Source organism: Aythya fuligula, chromosome 34 (genome assembly GCF_009819795.1).
Source record: "Aythya fuligula isolate bAytFul2 chromosome 34, bAytFul2.pri, whole genome shotgun sequence".
Classification (NCBI taxonomy): Eukaryota; Metazoa; Chordata; class Aves; order Anseriformes; family Anatidae; genus Aythya; species Aythya fuligula.
The window spans coordinates 125,303-143,437 of NC_045592.1; the positions used below are offsets into that span (position 1 = coordinate 125,303).

The 18,135-nt window shown below is 49.6% G+C and overlaps 1 protein-coding gene across 1 annotated transcript; it reads left to right on the top strand.

Annotated features, from left to right (window-relative positions):
• The first annotated feature begins 3,851 nt into the window (after positions 1–3,851).
• LOC116500316 (olfactory receptor 14C36-like) lies at positions 3,852–4,814 on the top strand. The gene has a single exon (XM_032205240.1). The coding sequence runs from the start codon at positions 3,852–3,854 to the stop codon at positions 4,812–4,814; it is 963 nt and encodes a 320-aa protein (XP_032061131.1).
• The last annotated feature ends 13,321 nt before the right edge of the window (positions 4,815–18,135 follow it).

Below are 18,135 nucleotides of genomic sequence, written 5' to 3' on the forward strand. Positions count from 1 at the left end.
GACTGAGGCAAAGAAGGCATTAAGCACCTCTCCCTTTTCATCATCTCTTCTCAACTGTGTTTCGCCCTGCATACAATTAAGGATGGAGATTCACCTGAGTCCTCCTTTTGTTGCTAAGGCATTTATAAAAACATTTTTCATTCTTCTTTATGGCAGTAGCCAGACTGAGTTGCAGCTGTGCTTTGAACTTTCTAATTTTCTCCCAGCAGAACCTCACAACATCTTTGTAGTTAATCCTCCTGAATGTCCTGCTCCTTCTTCCAAAGGTCATAAACCTTTTTCTTAGTGAGCTCCAGCCAAAGTTATTTCTCCAACCAAGCCGATCTTCTCCACAGAATCATCTTTTGGCACATTGGGATGACCTTTTCCTGTGCCATCAGAATTTCGTTCTTGAAGTGTGTCCAGCTTTCCTGGACTCCTTTGCCCTTCTGGACTGCCTCCCGAGGGACTCTGCCAATCATTCTCCTTAACAAGCCAAATTCAACCCTCCAGAAATACAGGGAGGCAATACTGCTAACCCTGCTCCTTACCTATCAAAACCTCTACTAATTCGTGATCACTATGCCCAAGATTTGCCTTCCATCCTCCACATCCTCCACAAGTCCTTCTCTGTTCACAAGCAAAAGGTCCAGCAGGACACCTTCCCTGGTTGCCTCACTCACCAGCTCTGTCAGGAAGTTATCTTCCACCCACTCCAGAGACCTCCTAGACTGTTTTCTCTCTGCTGTGTTGTCTTTCCAGCAGACATCTCGGAAGTTGAAGTCCCTCACCAGACTATTTTCAGTAACCAAGTCAGTATAGGCCAGTGTGTGAGTGGCTCTAAGATATTCCAGGCTTTGATTCAATAACTTGCAATGCTCTAGGACTAAAGTCACTGAGCACAAGCTAACAGGTCAAAGCTGTTTTGTGTTTGTATAAAGCATTCCCATACTCCAAAGTCACCTCTAGAAGAGTCCAAAATAATGTAGGCAATCACAATTGACATAAGCAATGGCAGAATTACTGAAGCCAGTTTCAAGGAATCCCAGAGGTGCCTTTACATGATGACCAGCTGTGGTGAAAACCTTGGGTTGCTTCGCATAGACTGAATGCCAGAGGATATTGGAAAGCAAGAGAACCAAGACTGCACATCTCTGGGCCCCAATGGCAGATGCCACTCACAGAAGGAGCTTAGGCAACAGCGATATGCTCTGCTGAGAGGCAAAACCCCTCTCACAACAGAAAGGATGAGGAACAAAGCCTTCATCCCATTTGGCTGATCTCACAGGAATACCAAGGCACAAGGCTGCCAGGCTGTCACCATGACTGTGGCAGTGTGCTGCTCTGTCAAGCACCAAGTAGCATTTCAGGAGAATCCATCCCTATTGCTTCTTCTGCAAATAAATGGCCACTTTTCTGACCCTGTTGGGCTTCTCATGCGTTTGACATCACAAAGAAAAGGTGGTGTCTCCTTCCTAGGGAGGAATAACTCCAAGCACCAGTACAGGCTGAGTAGAGGGGGAGGATCACCTCCCTTGGCCTGCCTGCAACACTTTTCCAAATGCACCCAGGATCCCATTGACCTTCTAGGCCACAAGGGCACATTGCTGGCTCATGCTCAGTGTACTGTCCCCCAGGACTCCCAGGTCTCTCTCTGCAGAGCTGCTCTCCTGCTGGTCAGTGCCCAGCCTCATCTCTCCACCCTGCCGAGGTCCCTCTGAATGGCAGCACAGCCCTTTGGGATATCAGCTACTCCTCCCAGCTTTGTGTCATCAACGAAGTTGCTGAGGGTGCACATCATCCACTTCACTGATGAATAATTTGAAATACAGAGAGGAACTTTGGCATGTCCTGTAGCCCTGCACAACCAGGTAGGGCTATTCCTGCTTCAGGAATCAGTCAGCAAAGTGTTTAGAGAGGGCCAGTCAGTGTTTGCTTTGTCTGCTTCCAAGTGTGTTCCCCAGGAGAGACCCTGCTGCCTTCCAGGAGCTGTGAGCCCTTGACACCCAGGGCCATGTGCAGGGAGCCTGGTGGGGGGCAGAGCAAGGGAGGCCTTGGGCTGGGCCTCTGCTGCTGAGCTGGGCCGGGCTCCTGGGCCCAAGGGGAGCTCCTGGCAAGCGGGCAGTGCTGCAGAGAGACAGCTCTGCCCAGGAGCAGCTCCTGTGCACAGCGCAGCAGGCCTGGGGACACTGCCTGCAGAGACACAGTGCTTAAAGGCAGGCAGAAGTGGCAGGATGCCCAGAGCTCCCTGCGGGAGAAGACTTCCCAGCCCTGCACCCGGTAAGTCTCTGGCTGGAGGGCAATGCAGCCGCAGTTCCTGGAGGCAGGAGAAGCCGTGGGTGCAGACAAGGGTGTCCAGGGCTGTGGTGCAGAGCAGGGTCCCTGCTGTGCCCCAGGGGCTGTGTGGCGGGGTAGAGCCTCTGCCGCCTGCCAGGCTCAGCACTCAGCCTGCCCGGGGCGCTGCCCAGGGTGCTGCAGGGAGAAGCTGCGGGTGGAAGGAGCCCCCCTGTCAGGGCAGAGTCCTGCTGCTGGCGGGAGGCTGCTGCCTAGGGCAGCCTGCTCACAGCTCCACAGCACAACCAGGGTGTATCCAAGGGGTCTTTGTAAGAGGAGAGTCAGGGCATGGGTTAGGTGCTTTAGTCACAGATTTCCTCAGACTCTGCTTTCAGTTTTCTCTTCTCTGGCTCACTGGAAATCTAAGTAGAGGCTGTTATTTCCCAGAAGATTCAGAAACTCCTGAGCCCTCATAAGGAGGTTTATAAGGATACCCCATTAAGTCCCTGTCCTGCCCCTCAGCCCATAGAAAGCTCCACCACCACCTGTGCAGTGTCAGTAGGGTCTGTGTGACCTGGGCTCTAGGATGTGCCCCCAGCGAGCTGCCGCTGGGCAAAGCCCTACTGCCAGGAGGTGTCTGCAGGGCAGAGCTGAGCACCCAGCTCTGATGGGGTGGGATGGGAGCTGTGAGCTGCACGCAGGAGGCGTGGGGACAGAGACCCAGCTGCAGGCAGGGACAGCTGCAGGCAGCAGAACCACAGGTAGGGAATGACAGGGAGCTGCTCCCAGAAACGCCATGGCAGGAAAATTTGGGCACCTCAGTGCCATCCCAGCACTGCTCATGCTTTCCATTGCCTTGACTGCCATCCAGCAAAGCCTCTGCCCCCACAACTATGGGATCTCAGGCTGTGTTGTCCCCTTGGCAGCAGGACCCTCAGAACAAAGAACCCCCCCCCCAGTAACCATGTTTCACTCCATTTCCTGCATCCCTCACTAGGAACCCTGGGCCATTTTTCTGTTTCCCCTCCCATCCATCTTGCCCTTGCTATTCCCCTCAGACTTCCGGGGTAGTGGGTTTAAAGATAGAGCTCAAACACCGGAATACTGAGTCCTGCACTGGAGGTGAATCCCTGGGAGCAGAGTGCCCAAGCTGTTCTAGCCAAAATGGCTCTGGTCACTGCAGTGCCCAGTGCTGGGAAATAATCTGGCTCTGTTCAGGTCACTGTGGTTTATAATCATCCAGCAGGGGTTTTCCTGGGGTTATCCTGCTGTAGAATGTTGAACACCCCCCTATATTACAGGTACACTGCATCTGAATGAAACTACGAGTTTCAGAATGGGTCACCGCCTTTCCCAGCAGTGCTGAATCCAATGGAGATCATGTGCAGAGGTCGTGGCTCCAAACAGTGCTCAGCCAGCACAAACCAGAGCTTCAGCCAGAAAGGAGAATGAAGATGCTGCTGAGAAAGTGAGTATTTGTGGAGGTAGGTGAGAAAGGAAGAGTGGTGCTGAAAGGACAGAGGTTTGCTCAGAGAACTCTGCCAAAGTTCTATGTGTCCTTTTGTCTTTGGACAGGCACCAAGGCCAAGAGGCATCAGATGTCCAACAGCAGCTCCATCACCGAGTTCCTCCTCCTGGCATTCGCAGACACACGGGAGCTGCAGCTCCTGCACTTCACGCTCTTCCTGGGCATCTACCTGGCTGCCCTGCTGGGCAACAGCCTCGTCCTCACTGCCGTAGCCTGCGACCACCACCTCCACACCCCCATGTACTTCTTCCTCCTCAACCTCGCCCTCCTCGACCTGGGCTGCATCTCCACCACTGTCCCCAAAGCCATGGCCAATTCTCTTTGGGACACCAGGGCCATCTCCTACTCAGGGTGTGTTGCCCAGGTCTTTCTGTTTGTCTTTTTGGTCTCAGCGGAATATTTTCTTCTCACTGTCATGTCCTATGACCGCTACGTTGCCATCTGCAAGCCCCTGCACTACGGGAGCCTCCTGGGCAGCAGAGCTTGTGCCCAGATGGCAACAGCTGCCTGGGGCAGTGGCTTTCTCTATGCTCTGCTGCACACTGCCAATACATTTTCTCTGCCCCTCTGCCAAGGCAATGCTGTGGACCAGTTCTTCTGTGAAATCCCCCAGATGCTGAAGATATCCTGCACACACTCCTACCTGAAGAGTTTTTGGGTAGTTGTGGTTGGGGTCTGCTTAGCATCTGGCTGTTTTGTTTTCATTCTTTTTTCCTATGTGCAGATCTTCAGGGCTGTGCTGAGGATGCCCTCCGAACAGGGCCAGCACAAAATCTTTTCCACATGCCTCCCTCACCTGTTTGTTGTCTCGCTGTTTATCAGCACCTGCTTTTTTGCTTACATGAAGCCCCCCTCCATCTCCTTTCCATCCCTAAACCTGGTGGTGACAGTTCTGTACTCGGTGGTTCCTCCAACGTTGAACCCCCTCATCTACAGCATCAGGAATAAGGAGCTCAAGTGGGCTATTAGGAAAGTAGTTTCATGGATGTTTCTCAATAGTGACAAATTTCCCCTCTTTCCAGAAGTGACTTAACTTGGTACCTCCCTGCAGGCCTGGTCTTTCTTTCATTATCAATATTGTTATTGTTGTCTTTGGTATCATTTGATTTATTATGCTCTTAGAATAATGTCTCTTTTTCACCCTACTTCTGCTGAGGATTGACACTCCCTGTTGCTCTTGAGGATCTATAAATATGTGTCTAAGAGAAGGTCGGAGTTGACTCTTACATAGCATTTGCAAAATAAAATGGGATCTCTGCAGTGCACTGTCTGAAGGCTTGGCTGTTTTTTCAAGGTTGTTGCCAAGCTTTCCAGAAGCTTGTGCCACTTTCCGTCACCTATCAGACACTTTCCATCATTTATCAGTGGTCATGGTCATCCAGAGAGGTTCTAGGTGAGTAGAGACTTGCAAATGTGATGCCCATCTTTAAGAAAGGTCATAAGATGGACCCGGAGAACTACAGGGCTGTCAGCCTGACCTTGGTGCCAGGAAAGGTGATGGGACAGGTCATCTTGAATGCAATCATGCAGCATTTGCGGGACCACAAGGGGATCAGGCCCAGTCAGCATGGGTTCAAGAAAGGCAAGTCCTGCCTGACCAATTTCATCTCCTTTATGACCAGTGACGTGTCTGGGGGATGAGGGAAAGCCTGTTGACATAGTCTACCTAGACTTCAGCAAGGCCTTTGACATGGTCTCTGACAGTATTGTCCTGGAGAAGCCAGCAGCCCATGGCTTGGACAGGCACACGCTTTGCTGGGTTAAAAACTGGCTGGGTGGCCAGGCCCAGAGAGTAGTGGTGAACGGAGTGAAATCCAGCTGGTGACCAGACACGCATGGTGTTCCCCAGGGGTTGGTGTTGGGGCCTATCCTCTTTAACATTTTATTGATGATTTGGATGAGGGAATTGAGTGCACCCCCAGTAAGTTTGCAGATGACACCAAGGTGGAGGGAAGCGTCAATCTGCCAGAGGGTAGGAAGGCCAAGCAGAGAGACCTGGGCAGGTTGGATTGATGGGCAGAGGCCAGTGGGATGAGGTTCATCATGGGTAAGTGCTGCATCCTTCCCTTTGGCCACAACAACCCCATGCAATGCTACAGGCTTGGGGAAGACTGGCCTGAAAGCTGTGCAGAGGAAAAGGTTGGATGTAGTACTTAGGGACATGGCTTAGTGGGTAATATTGGTGGTAGGGGGATGGTTGGACCAGAAGATCTTGGAGGTCTTTTCCAACCTTAATAATTCTAAGATTCTGTGCTTCTTATTATGCACAAGTCCATGGTTCCCTGGTGCTTCACCAAGCCTGGGAAGTGTCTGAGGAAGAACTGGTTGGTGCCCTATATTCTCCAGCCCTTAATGCAACCATCTTTCCAGTTGGGTGGCATCAAAAGCAATGCCTGTGCCCTGTGTCAGGGCTTTGACTGATGGAAACGTGGTCCAGCAGCCGCAACAGTTTGCTGCTGTTCCTTTGGCTGTGTCCAGCACATGTCCATGAGACAGTCTTCTCCAATCTGTGTCCTGAACCTCAGCCCAAGAGTCATCAGCAAGTCCTCAGCTTGGGTCCACCCCAAGGACTGAAATGCAGCGGTGACTGCAGGAAGGACGAGCCCTCTCCTTGGGCCTGTCCATGGCTGGATGCCTTTGTATGCTCCACAGGTGTACTGGGTCTGGCTGGAATGTTAACTTTCCCGGCAGCAGCCCATACAGTGCCGTACTCTGCACTTGTAGCTGGAACAACAGTGTTATCACACCAGTGTTGTGTCTACTGCTGAGCAGCAGTGGCACAGCATTGGGCCTTTCTCTAACCCTCCTAGGGGGTGGGCAAAAAGTGAGGAGAGAAACATCACTAGGGCAGCTGACCTAAACCAATCAAAGGGATATTCCATACCATGTGATGTCACACTCAGCAATAAAAGGTGGAAACAGGAAGAAGAGGGGAGGGGTGGGCTCTTGTTGGGAAAACGTCAGTCCTCCTCTCGAACACCGGCTGCGTGCGTTGAGGCCTTGCTTCAAGGACGTGGTCAATCATCACTCATTTGTGGGAAGTAGAGAGTAATTTCTTTCCTCTGCACTTCCATATAGCCTTCATTTATTTTGTTTGTTTGTTTTCCTCCCTTCTTTTTATTTTTCCCTTTCCCTCTCCCTTTTCCCCTTTCCCTTTTTATTTTCCTTTAGTTAAATTGTTTAGCTCATAATCATCTTTATTTTATTATTATTATTATTTCCCTTTAATTAAATTATCCTTATCTCAACCCGTGAGTTGTTCTTTGCTTTACTTCTTCCCCTCCTCATCTAAAAGAGGGGGAGTGTGAGAGCGGTTGTGGGGTTTAGCTGCCCAGCACGGTAAAACCACCACAGTCCTTTTTGGCGCCCAACGTGGGGCCCGAAGGGTTGAGATAGCAATAGAATTGATTAAACACATACAACTAACACACTTACTTGGTAGTAACCATGTTCGTTGTCCTGTTAATAATAGCTTTGATCATATGTCATGCAATCCGTGTCATATTCTCCTTTCTCCTATATATCCGATCCGACAAAGTGCTACAATCTGTGTTCACTTTTTTTAATTCGCTGTGCTGCCAAGCACTGACCTTGAGTTTAATCTGGAATTCAGGCTCTGCGCTGTTATCATTTGTGTCTCATGGAAACTATCTTTCAGACAATATTCAGAACTGCACTGCCTTCCTTTTCTCATCTGGACACCAGTTTATTTATAATATTAGGAATGGTACCTTTCCCTTCTTTCACAGTGGGCTAATTACAACAGTTTGGGAGTGTTTTGAAGATCCATCTGTAACCCATGTATTGCTATTTCTAATTCTGAATAACAGGTTTCATTTTCTCTCTAAGATTAGTCGATTGTTTAGAAAACTTACTTGGGAATCTGTCCCGAAACAGTCTTGTGGTGAGTGGCAAGGTATGTGGGATGATGTTGGCAGATACCTGTCATGAGTGTCTCCTCCAATAGTTTTGAACTTCACCCCTGAGCAAGTGCTAAATCCTAAAAACTTGGTAGAATGTTTGAGAGTTGTATGTCCTGACCCTGATAATGCTGGAGAACGACAGCTTGCAGCATTGTGCTGGGTCCTGGCTTACTCCTATCAAACACTGTTTAACATCATCCAGCAATCTGAAGAGAGGGAGGAAGTCTCTGAATCTGATGACCAAGTAACACATGCTGTGGCTGACCCAGAGGACCAACTGACTATGGTATCAGTCGCCCCCATAGTCAAGTCAAAACAATGGAAACGGAGGTCAGCTCGTTTAGTAAGGGAAGAAGGTTCTCCTAAGAAGGAGGGAGAAGGGGAAATGGCAGGCACCTCTGAAGCAGAGCCATCACAAAAACAGCAGGAAGAAGAGATGGAAATCATAAAGGAATCAGAAATCACTCAATCCTTATCCTTGAGTGAGTTGCGAGAAATACGAAAGGATTATAGTCGACGCCCAGGTGAACACATCCTCACCTGGCTGCTTTGATGCTGGGATGCTGGGGCCAATAGCCTACAATTAGAAGGCAATGAAGCCAAGCAGCTGGGATCCCTCTCTAGAGAAAGGGTAATTGACAAAGTAATCGGGAGAGGAGCACAGGCCCTCAGCCTCTGGAGACGACTCCTGGCAGCTATCAAAGAAAGATATCCCCATAAGGAAGATACTGTATATCACATAGGCAAGTGGACCACTGTGGATAAAGGTCTCCAGCATCTGCGGGAATTAGCTGTGCGGGAGATGATTTAGTGATTTGGACAATGCCCAGACACCTCAAGACCCCGATGAAGTCCAGTGCACAACATCCATGTGGCGTAAATTTGTGCGGAGTGCACCATCAGCACATGCCAGTACCCTGGCAGTAATTAGCTAGGATGAGGGGATGGGACCAACAATGTATGATCCGTCCTGCCAGCTTCAAAAATATTAAGACAATCTCTCTGCTCCGCTACAGTCCTGTGTCTCAGCTGTGGAGAAACTGTCTAAAGGACTTGACCAGCTCGTGGAACAAGTGTATTCCCCCTCATTTAGACAGAGTGATACTTCAGCCACTAAGAATCAGCATTCGCCTGCTCAAGAGAGAGAGTACCCAAGACATACACCACGTGGCACCTTGTGGTTTTATCTGCGTGACCATGGGGAAGATATGAGGAAATGGGATGGTGTACCTACTTCAACCCTAGCTGCTCGGGTACGTGAACTGAAAGGAAATACAGCAGCGAGAAGAGGGGCTCCTAAGAGAAATGCTGCTCCAGTTTCTATTGGGCAGTACCCCAGAGGCAGTAGAAGAGCTGATGTTATTCTTTACCCTGATGAAGGGACCTCTGCCTATCATTTGCAAGAATTAAGTGGCAGACGCTCCAACCAAGACTAGAGGGGCCCTGCCTCTGGCCAGGTAGAGGAGAAGGATAACCGGATTTATTGGACTGTGTGGATCCGATGGCCTGGCACATCAGAACCACAGGAATACAAAGCTTTAGTGGACACTGGCACACAATGTACCTTAATGCCATCAGGCTACCAAGGGACAGAACTCACCTGTATCTCTGGAGTGACAGGGGGATCCCAACAACCATCTGTACTGGAAGCTGAAGTGAGTCTAACTGGGAATGAGTGGCAAAAGCATCCCATTGTGACTGGCCCAGAGGCTCCGTGCATCCTTGGCATAGACTATCTCAAGAGAGGGTACTTCAAGGATCCAAAAGGATACCGGTGGGCTTTTGGCATAGCTGCTTTGAGCACAGAGAAGATTAGGCAGCTGTCTACCCTGCCTGGCCTTTCAGAAGACCCTTCTGTTGTAGGATTGCTGAAGGTTGAAGAACAACAGGTACCAATTGCTACTACAACGGTGCACCGACGGCAATATCGCACCAACCGAGACTCCCTGATTCCCATCCATGAGTTGGTTCACCGACTGGAGAGTCAGGGAGTAATCAGCAAGACTCGCTCACCCTTTAATAGTCCTATATGGCCAGTACGAAAGTCTAATGGCGAGTGGAGGCTAACAGTGGACTATCGGGGCCTGAATGAAGTCACGCCACCGCTGAGTGCTGCAGTGCCGGACATGCTAAAACTTCAGTATGAACTAGAGTCAAAGGCAGCCAAGTGGTACGCCACAATTGATATTGTGAATGCATTTTTCTCCATCCCTTTGGCAGCAGCATGCAGGCCGCAGTTTGCTTTCACTTGGAGGGGCATCCAATACACCTGGAATTGGCTGCCCCAGGGGTGGAAACACAGCCCTACCATTTGCCATGGACTGATCCAGTCTGCACTGGAGCAAGGGGGAGCTCCTGAGCACCTTCAGTACATTGACGACATCCTCGTGTGGGGCAACACAGCAGAAGAAGTTTTTGAGAAAGGGAAGAAAATAATCCAAATTCTCCTGAAAGCTGGTTTTGCCATTAAACAGAGCAAGGTCAAGGGGCCTACACAGGAAATGCAGTTCTTGGGGGTAAAATAGCAGGATGGACGTCGCCATATTCCAATGGATGTGATCAATAAAATAACAGCAATGTCTCCGCCAACCAGCAAAAAAGAAACGCAAGCTTTCCTAGGCCTCGTGGGATTCTGGAGAATGCATGTGCCAGGCTATAGTCAGCTTGTGAGTCCTCTATATTGAGTGACTCGAAAGAGAAACTATTTTGAGTGGGGCCCTGAGCAACAACAGGCATTTGCACAAATCAAACAAAAAATAGCTCGTGCAGTAGCCCTTGGGCCTGTCCATACTGGACCAGCTGTGCAAAACATATTGTACACTGCAGCTGGGGAGCATGGGCTCACCTGGAGCCTTTGGCAGAAAACCCCAGAAGAAACTCGAGGTCGACCTCTGGGCTTCTGGAGTCGGGGCTATTGAGGATCAGAAGCCAATTACACCCCAACTGAAAAAGAAATACTCACAGCATATGAGGGTGTTCGAGCTGCTTCAGAAGTTGTGGGTACAGAGGCACAGCTCCTCTTGGCACCGTGGCTACCTGTGTTACATTGGATGTTCAAAGAGAAAATTCCCACTACACACCATGCAACTGATGCTACATGGAGTAAGTGGAACATATTGATAACATGCTAACACTCCTTTCACTATCTCAGACCAACTCAGACCAACTCCAACAGGGAACAGCACCTTCACAGCCACCACACCACCACCAGCACACACAGAGCTCTGAGCAAGACACCTGGACCCATCCCATTCCCCACCTCAGCCTGCTCTGCTCTGAAGGTCACCAGTGCTCCATGCATCCCCCACAGCAATTACCCATGGGTGCAGACGCACACATGGCTATGTGGTTCCATGATTGTATGATTCACCCCCAACACGCCCAGGAGTGAGCACACACACAGCAAATAGCCAGAAACAGAGTTGAATAAGAAGGCAGGACAGTGATCAGGCACAGGGCCTGATCAGACCAGTCCTGACCAGTCCCATATCCACGTGCAGCTGGCCCCTTTCATCCCTCTCCCCTCCTCTTCCACAGGATCCTCCTCAAAACACTTTAATCCCTTCCTTTCTTACATGATTCCCCTGCTCATTTATCAGTTCTCACCAATCACATCTTCCCCCATTGATCCCTAGTTTGCTATATCTGTACCCGCATTTGGTAAATCAGATACCATTGCCTACATCATCTGGGCCTCTAACAGGCAGGAGAGGTCGACATGTCACAGATTTGCTCTGTGCCAGGAGTGAGGGGTGGCATGAAAACTCCAGGGCAGGGAGGGTTTTATGGTAACTGGGCTCCATGCAGGACAGAAAATCGTCATTTTATGGCTGTAGGCCTGATTTGGGCCCTGAGCTGGGCTGTAGGCCCACTGCCTCCATTTTTTTTTAAGCATTTCAAAGATTTCACCTCAATCAGCACACTTCAATCAGCTGAAATGATTGAACACTTCTAATACAATGTTTGAGCTGTCCCATGACATTTTTTTTTCCCTTGGATGTTTATTACAGCAAGAGAAAAAATACCAATCTTCCCCTGTACTTGCATGACTCTGTCTCTTATGCGCTGCACTTCATCTCCCTAGTCTTTCTGGTATTTCCACCTGGCTTTATGAAACAGACCATGTTGGAAGTCACTTTTCCAGCAGACTGTCTGGACATGTGGAGTTCCCATTCTTCTCCAGATTCCCCTCCCCTCATTCTTTGATCATTCAGATACCTCTCACCTGCACAGTTGGTTCTCAGAACTTGGGGGATCTTGAACCTTGCCCATATTTCACTTTTCTATCTCATCATCCCAATACCCATTTCCTACCCATGTCAAACATTTCTTGTATAGTCATCCTTTGTGGAAGGTGCACCTCATCGGAGGATTTTGGCTCACGGTTGGGGACTGTGGGTTTTTCTTGTTTGGTGTTAAATGTTAATAACAACAACATCAAAAACTGTGCCTGTGTGGAGCCAGTTGTCTAAGGAAAGGAGGTGGGACTTGGTGAAAAGATGCTGTGAAACACTCCGCTGTGGATTTCAGTGGAGAAGTCTGGTGTAAGGAAAAGTGATGCAAGTCCCAGGTGGCTGATGAGAGAAGTGATGGGGATGGAGAGCTGAGCAGCAAGGTTGTCTATACAGTCTAGGACTTCAAGGGACTGCTTTTCCACCTATACAGACCTCCATTGGCAATCCATGACAACTGGAGAATGATGCTAGCATCATTTCTTCTGAAAACTCTAAACTAATGGAAAATAATCTTAAATAAGGAAAATGCTCTTAGAAATCTGGTCATTGAATACTTCCTCTTTAAACTGCATTCTTGAAACCTCACTAATTAACTGTACAAGTCTGAAAGACCAGATGAAAATGGCTGAATTGTAATGAGCCCCATGGTGCATTTGGTGCTGAGTCCATGAACCTCAGGTAGTGAGAAGAGAATGATGTAACTGCAGGAGAAGTTTAAGTCAGAAGCAGACTTTGAAGTGTCTAGGAGTATTAATGGGCCCCAGTGAGGGTCATTACTGACAAAGCCTCCCCATGGACTTGTTAGAGCATACAATTGGAGGCCATGATTGCAGGTAGACAAAGGCACTGGGCAGGAGACTCTGATGCTGAGTAAAGGCCTTGGTTTGTTTGGTGAAGCAGAAAGGCCAAGCCCTGGCCCTCAGCCCCTGGGCAGGGAGGTCCTGTTCCTCACCCATGGCTCAGGGCTCTTCCTGGGGTAGTGGGATGTGGGGTGTGTGATGCTGTGTGAAGGACAATGCTATGACACCTGCTGGCTTCCCCACTGGGTTGCAAGGAGGCAACAAGGCCCCAATGTCATGAGCACAGCATGTGTCCTCATGAGCCTCAGTAGCAGAGACAACTGCCATAGCCAAGGGGACAAAGACCTTGGTTGTGCTGGGGCCTTGCAGCCTTGCCAGTGCACTCAGTCTTCTCCACCACAGGCTGTCCTGCACTGTCCAGTTCTTGCCCTGTTCTCCTTACAGGCTGTAGGCACGCACTTCACTTCTCCCCCTTGCTCTCATCCAGGCATTTCCTTACTTTCACTGATATCTGCCCACCCTCCTTGGCTGTCCTTTGAAACACACTGGCATGGGCTTACCACAGACTCCTTCTGGGTGAATTCAGGTCCCACAGCACTACCCATTTAGTGACATTTCCTCCTCTTCATGCCCACTCTTCACCTTCCAAGCAGCACTTTGTCCCCCTTTTGACTCTCTCCTGCTATTTCCCACCACCAGAGAATCCTCATCAGGATCTTTGAAGCCGCATGCCTGCTGCTGGCCTTCCAGCTTCTCAGGTAGATGTAACCAAGTTGTGTACCCGTTCCTGTCCCACCATGTGCTAAGGCAGAAGGGACTTGAAAACCCACACCCAAGGCCTCTTCCTGCATGGGGCCTGTCAGGCTCTCAGACAGAGGGTATCTCACAACCAGTGTGCGAAGCAGGTGCCTTCTGCTGCCTTATCAGGGATGCAGGCAGGTGTAAGTTGAAAAGCACAGATATCAGCCAGGAGGCAAGGGCTGACACATCAGCTGCTTCAGGAAGAGGTCACCTCATAGGCACCGTCTCTGGACATGTTACTGCTGCTGGCCTGTGTGCTCCAGAGTCAGAGGTGACCAGATGGCTCCAATGGATTTGAAGTTTCTGATGCGGTTGGTCAAGGGCTCCTCTGTGCTTGGCACCATCCAGAAAGGATCTGAAAGTGTGCTCCATCCTGTAATTTGAGTTAATAGCGACATTCAATAGTGTTGCACCAAGTGCTGCTCACTGTTGGATGCTGCCAGAAACTGCCTGACAGGAGAACTTTGCAGTACGGTTGACAACTGGTCCTGATTTTCCAGCCAAATTCCCACCCACAGCCTCATCCATTTGTTAAGTCCACATAGCACCAATCAGGCTATGAGGAGTCTCTGAGAGACAAAGTCACAGGCCAAGGTGCAGGTAGACAGCGTCCCTTTCTTTCCCCTCCTCTGTGGGTTCAGCACACCAAAGGCAGGGCATTGCAGTGGTTGTGGTGTCCCTCTGGTTCCTGCTGCCTCAACCCAGATGCTGGGAGGCACCCCAGCCCTGCAGTGCATTTCTCTGCTCTGCACTCATCGGAGATGCCCCACAGTATGAGGAATGGACACATGCATTTGTGGGCATTTGTGCTCACTCAGGTTTGCCTCAGTACACACACAAAATGAACGCACGCACTGAAGCCTCATCTGTGCAAGGCACACAGGTGGACTCTTGACTGATCCATTCTGTGTACTTCTGTGGAGGAACAAAACAACCTCTCTGAGCTGGGTTGAGAGCCTAAAAAATCACCCAAGAAGTAACCAGGACAATATCCAGCCCTTGTTCTGTACTGTTTATATCATGACAGGTCCCAGACATTCCAATATGTCTTCATTAATCAGCTCCCCACAAATAAAAAAATATCATTCCCTTAGTCTATGAGCCACCTCTCTGAAATCTTCACAAAATGTTCAAGGAGTCCATTTAGTCCATTAATTGGGTCCTATATGTTGTTGTGGCCCCACAGAACAGGAGAAGACATATGTTACATGGAGTGACAGGGCACAAATACCAGAGCAGGTCAGGTCACTGCTGCATTTCCTGGCACACTCTTTGTGTGCCTTGTCTGCCATTGGTTCGAGTGTTTCCTGCTGTGGAACATGGCTGTGTGGTGCTTATCTGCCTGCTGGGTTAAACCACAGCACAGACCATGCCACAGAATCTGACATTGCAATGAGCTCCTCCCCTCACCCCTGCTCCAGCCTGGGCTCGTCCACCAGCCACAGTCCAGCTGTACCTGTAACAATACGTCCTTATCCATAAGCCACAGTTCCTTCAGAGCTCTACATACTGTGTCTTGGACTTGCCAACAGCCATAGATGCTTACAGGTTTGCCTTCAGAGGTGTGCACTTATCCATGTGCCACATTCTCTACACAGGTTACCTGATCTAGTGTGGCCTTTTCCATTCCAGAAGCATGATGTGGAGTTCAGGGCTGCAATGCAGAGATTCAGTGCAGAGATGATTCAGGCAAATGTGGGTCTGGGACATATTGGCTGATAGAGGACCATTAGGATCAGGCATTCGAAGAAGCCTGATGTGTTGTGGGGAAACCACGGGCATTGGTAAACCCTCAGAAACAATAAAGGGTTCTGTTTCAAACTAAAGCCAGTAAGGATGGAGTGAAATTAGGACAGCTTTGGCAATCATGGGGTCAGAGTGAGCTGGGAAAGTGAGTGTGTGGTAATAGTATGCAGGGATGCAAGCACAGGTAGAGGAAAATTTGGGACAGGCTGTGGAGGGGGATGGCAGAGGGCCACCGTGGGGCTGGAGCCCCCAGTGGAACTGATGTCCTTAGGACTACAGCTGCAGCCTCTTCCACTGAGGCCCATCAGAGGACACTGGCCCCTTACAGCCCCGAGGCCATGTTACCTCCTCAACCCCACAGAGCCTGGCAAGTGTCCTACCAGTGTCCTACACTTGGAATTGCACACTTCCATATCACACTGCCCTTACCAGAGCCCTGAGCAGCCCAGGAAGTGCAGGATCCCCCTTCCCAGGGGATGCACTCAGGCCTTGGCCATCCCCCTTGGTGAAACACATCAAGGGCTTTCAGAGCAACTTCTCCATTTGATTTTCCACCTGTAACCAGTGCCTCTGATTTCCTCCTCTACCATCTCCAGGGATGGGCACCTTGTCTGGTTATTTCTCTCTTGGCCTCTTCTGGGATGACCCTCATCGGGGTTGGCCAACACCCTCAAACATTTGGGGGCTTGCTTCTGTCCTTTACTTCTTCAGACTTGCTTCAGGATCTGCAGTTCAGGAATGTGGCAGAAAGAGGGCGAATCAACATGCAAAACTCCCTCACAAGCCAAGGCTTTGGGCATAATTCTCCTGAAGTCTTCAATTCCTATGGGGTTCATTGGGGAGATGCCAGGAATCTCCTTAAAGGGACTGACTTCAATAAAAAAAAAAAAAAAAAAATAACAATAATAATAATTGTAATAATTGTAATTGTAATAAATATTGTATAATAAGGCTTTTTTTTTTTTTTTTTTTGGACTTCAGCAAGGCTTTTGACACGGTTTCCCATAGGATCCTACTGGACAAAATGTCCACCATACAGCTAAATAAAAACATCATACGATGGGTGAGCAATTGGCTAACGGGCAGGGCCCAAAGGGTTATGGTAAATGGGGCTGCGTCAGGCTGGCGGGCGGTCACCAGTGGGGTCCCTCAAGGCTCCATTTTAGCGCCGGTACTTTTCAATATTTTTATAAACGATCTGGATGTAGGAATAGAGGGTATTTTGAGCAAGTTTGCTGATGACACCAAACTTGGAGGAGTTGTGGACTCAAATGAGGGCGTAAAGGCCTTACAGAGGGATCTGGACAGGTTGGAGAGCTGGGCGATCACCAACTGCATGAAGTTCAATAAGAGCAAGTGCCGGGTCCTGCACCTGGGACGGGGAAACCCTGGCTGCATGTACAGACTGGTCGATGAGACGCTGGAGAGCAGCCTAGAAGAGAGGGATCTGGGGGTCATGGTAGACAGCAAGTTGAATATGAGCCAGCAGTGTGCCCTGGCAGCCAGGAGGGCCAATCGTGTCCTGGGGTGCATCAAGCACGGCATCGCTAGTAGGTCAAGGGAGGTGATTGTCCCGCTCTACTCTGCGCTGGTGCGGCCTCACCTCGAGTACTGTGTGCAGTTCTGGGCACCACAGTATAAAAAGGACATGAAACTGTTGGAAAGTGTCCAGAGGAGGGCTACGAAGATGGTGAAGGGCCTTGAGGGGAAGACGTACGAGGAACGGCTGAGGTCACTGGGCCTGTTCAGCCTAGAGAAGAGGAGGCTGAGGGGAGACCTCATCACAGTCTACAACTTCCTCGTAAGGGGGTGTCGAGAGGCAGGTGACCTTTTCTCCATTAACACTAGTGACAGGACCCGCGGGAACGGGGTTAAGCTGAGGCAGGGGAAATTTAGGCTGGACGTCAGGAGGGGGTTCTTCACAGAGAGGGTGGTTGCACACTGGAACAGGCTCTCCAGGGAAGTGGTCACTGCACCGAGCCTGTCTGAATTTAAGAAGAGATTGGACTGTGAACTTAGGCACATGGTCTGAACTTTTGGGTAGACCTGTGCGGTGTCAAGAGTTGGACTTGATGATCCTTAAGGGTCCCTTCCAACTCAGGATATTCTATGATTCTGTGATTCTATGATTCTATTCCTTTATATTCTTTCAATAAATCATATTTTTTTAATTAATCCTAATTTGAATCCTGAGCCATTTATAACATGGGGGTGTGGAGGCGGTGGTCACAGGCTACAGCGGTGAGGATGAGGCTGTTGCCCAGGAGGGCAGCCAGGTAGATGCCCAGGAAGAGCGCGAAGTACAGCAGCTGCAGCTCCTGCATGTCTGCAAATGGCAGGAGGAAGAGGAACTCAGTAATAGAGCTTCTGTTGGACATGTGATCCTCCTGGACAAACAGAACTACCCAAGGAAGAAAAGACAAGGAGATATTAAGACAGACTTCAGACGACACATTCCTGCTCACACTGGACTCATGGAGCTTTTTGATAGTCTCCTCTATGTGAAAGGAGATGTTTTCAGTGGTTGGGTCCCTGCATTGCATGAGTGGCATTTGGTCCAGTGAGGGTTTTCCCTATTTCCCACCAAGAGAGATGATGGCATATTGGCCATCAGCCTGTGTAAGGTAAGAAAGATAGATTCATCGCATCCTTATTTACCCGCCTTCACAGGTGATATCAGAATCAGAAACAAGCTCACAAAGGCACAACTGGCCCACTCATCTGCATACCTCTTTGTTTTGATAAGGTAAACTCTGTCTTCACATCAGTTTCCCTTTATCACACCCTTTACTCAGGTACTGCATAGGCAATGAAATTTTAAAAGCTTGGAAGTACCCTTTCTGCCTTAG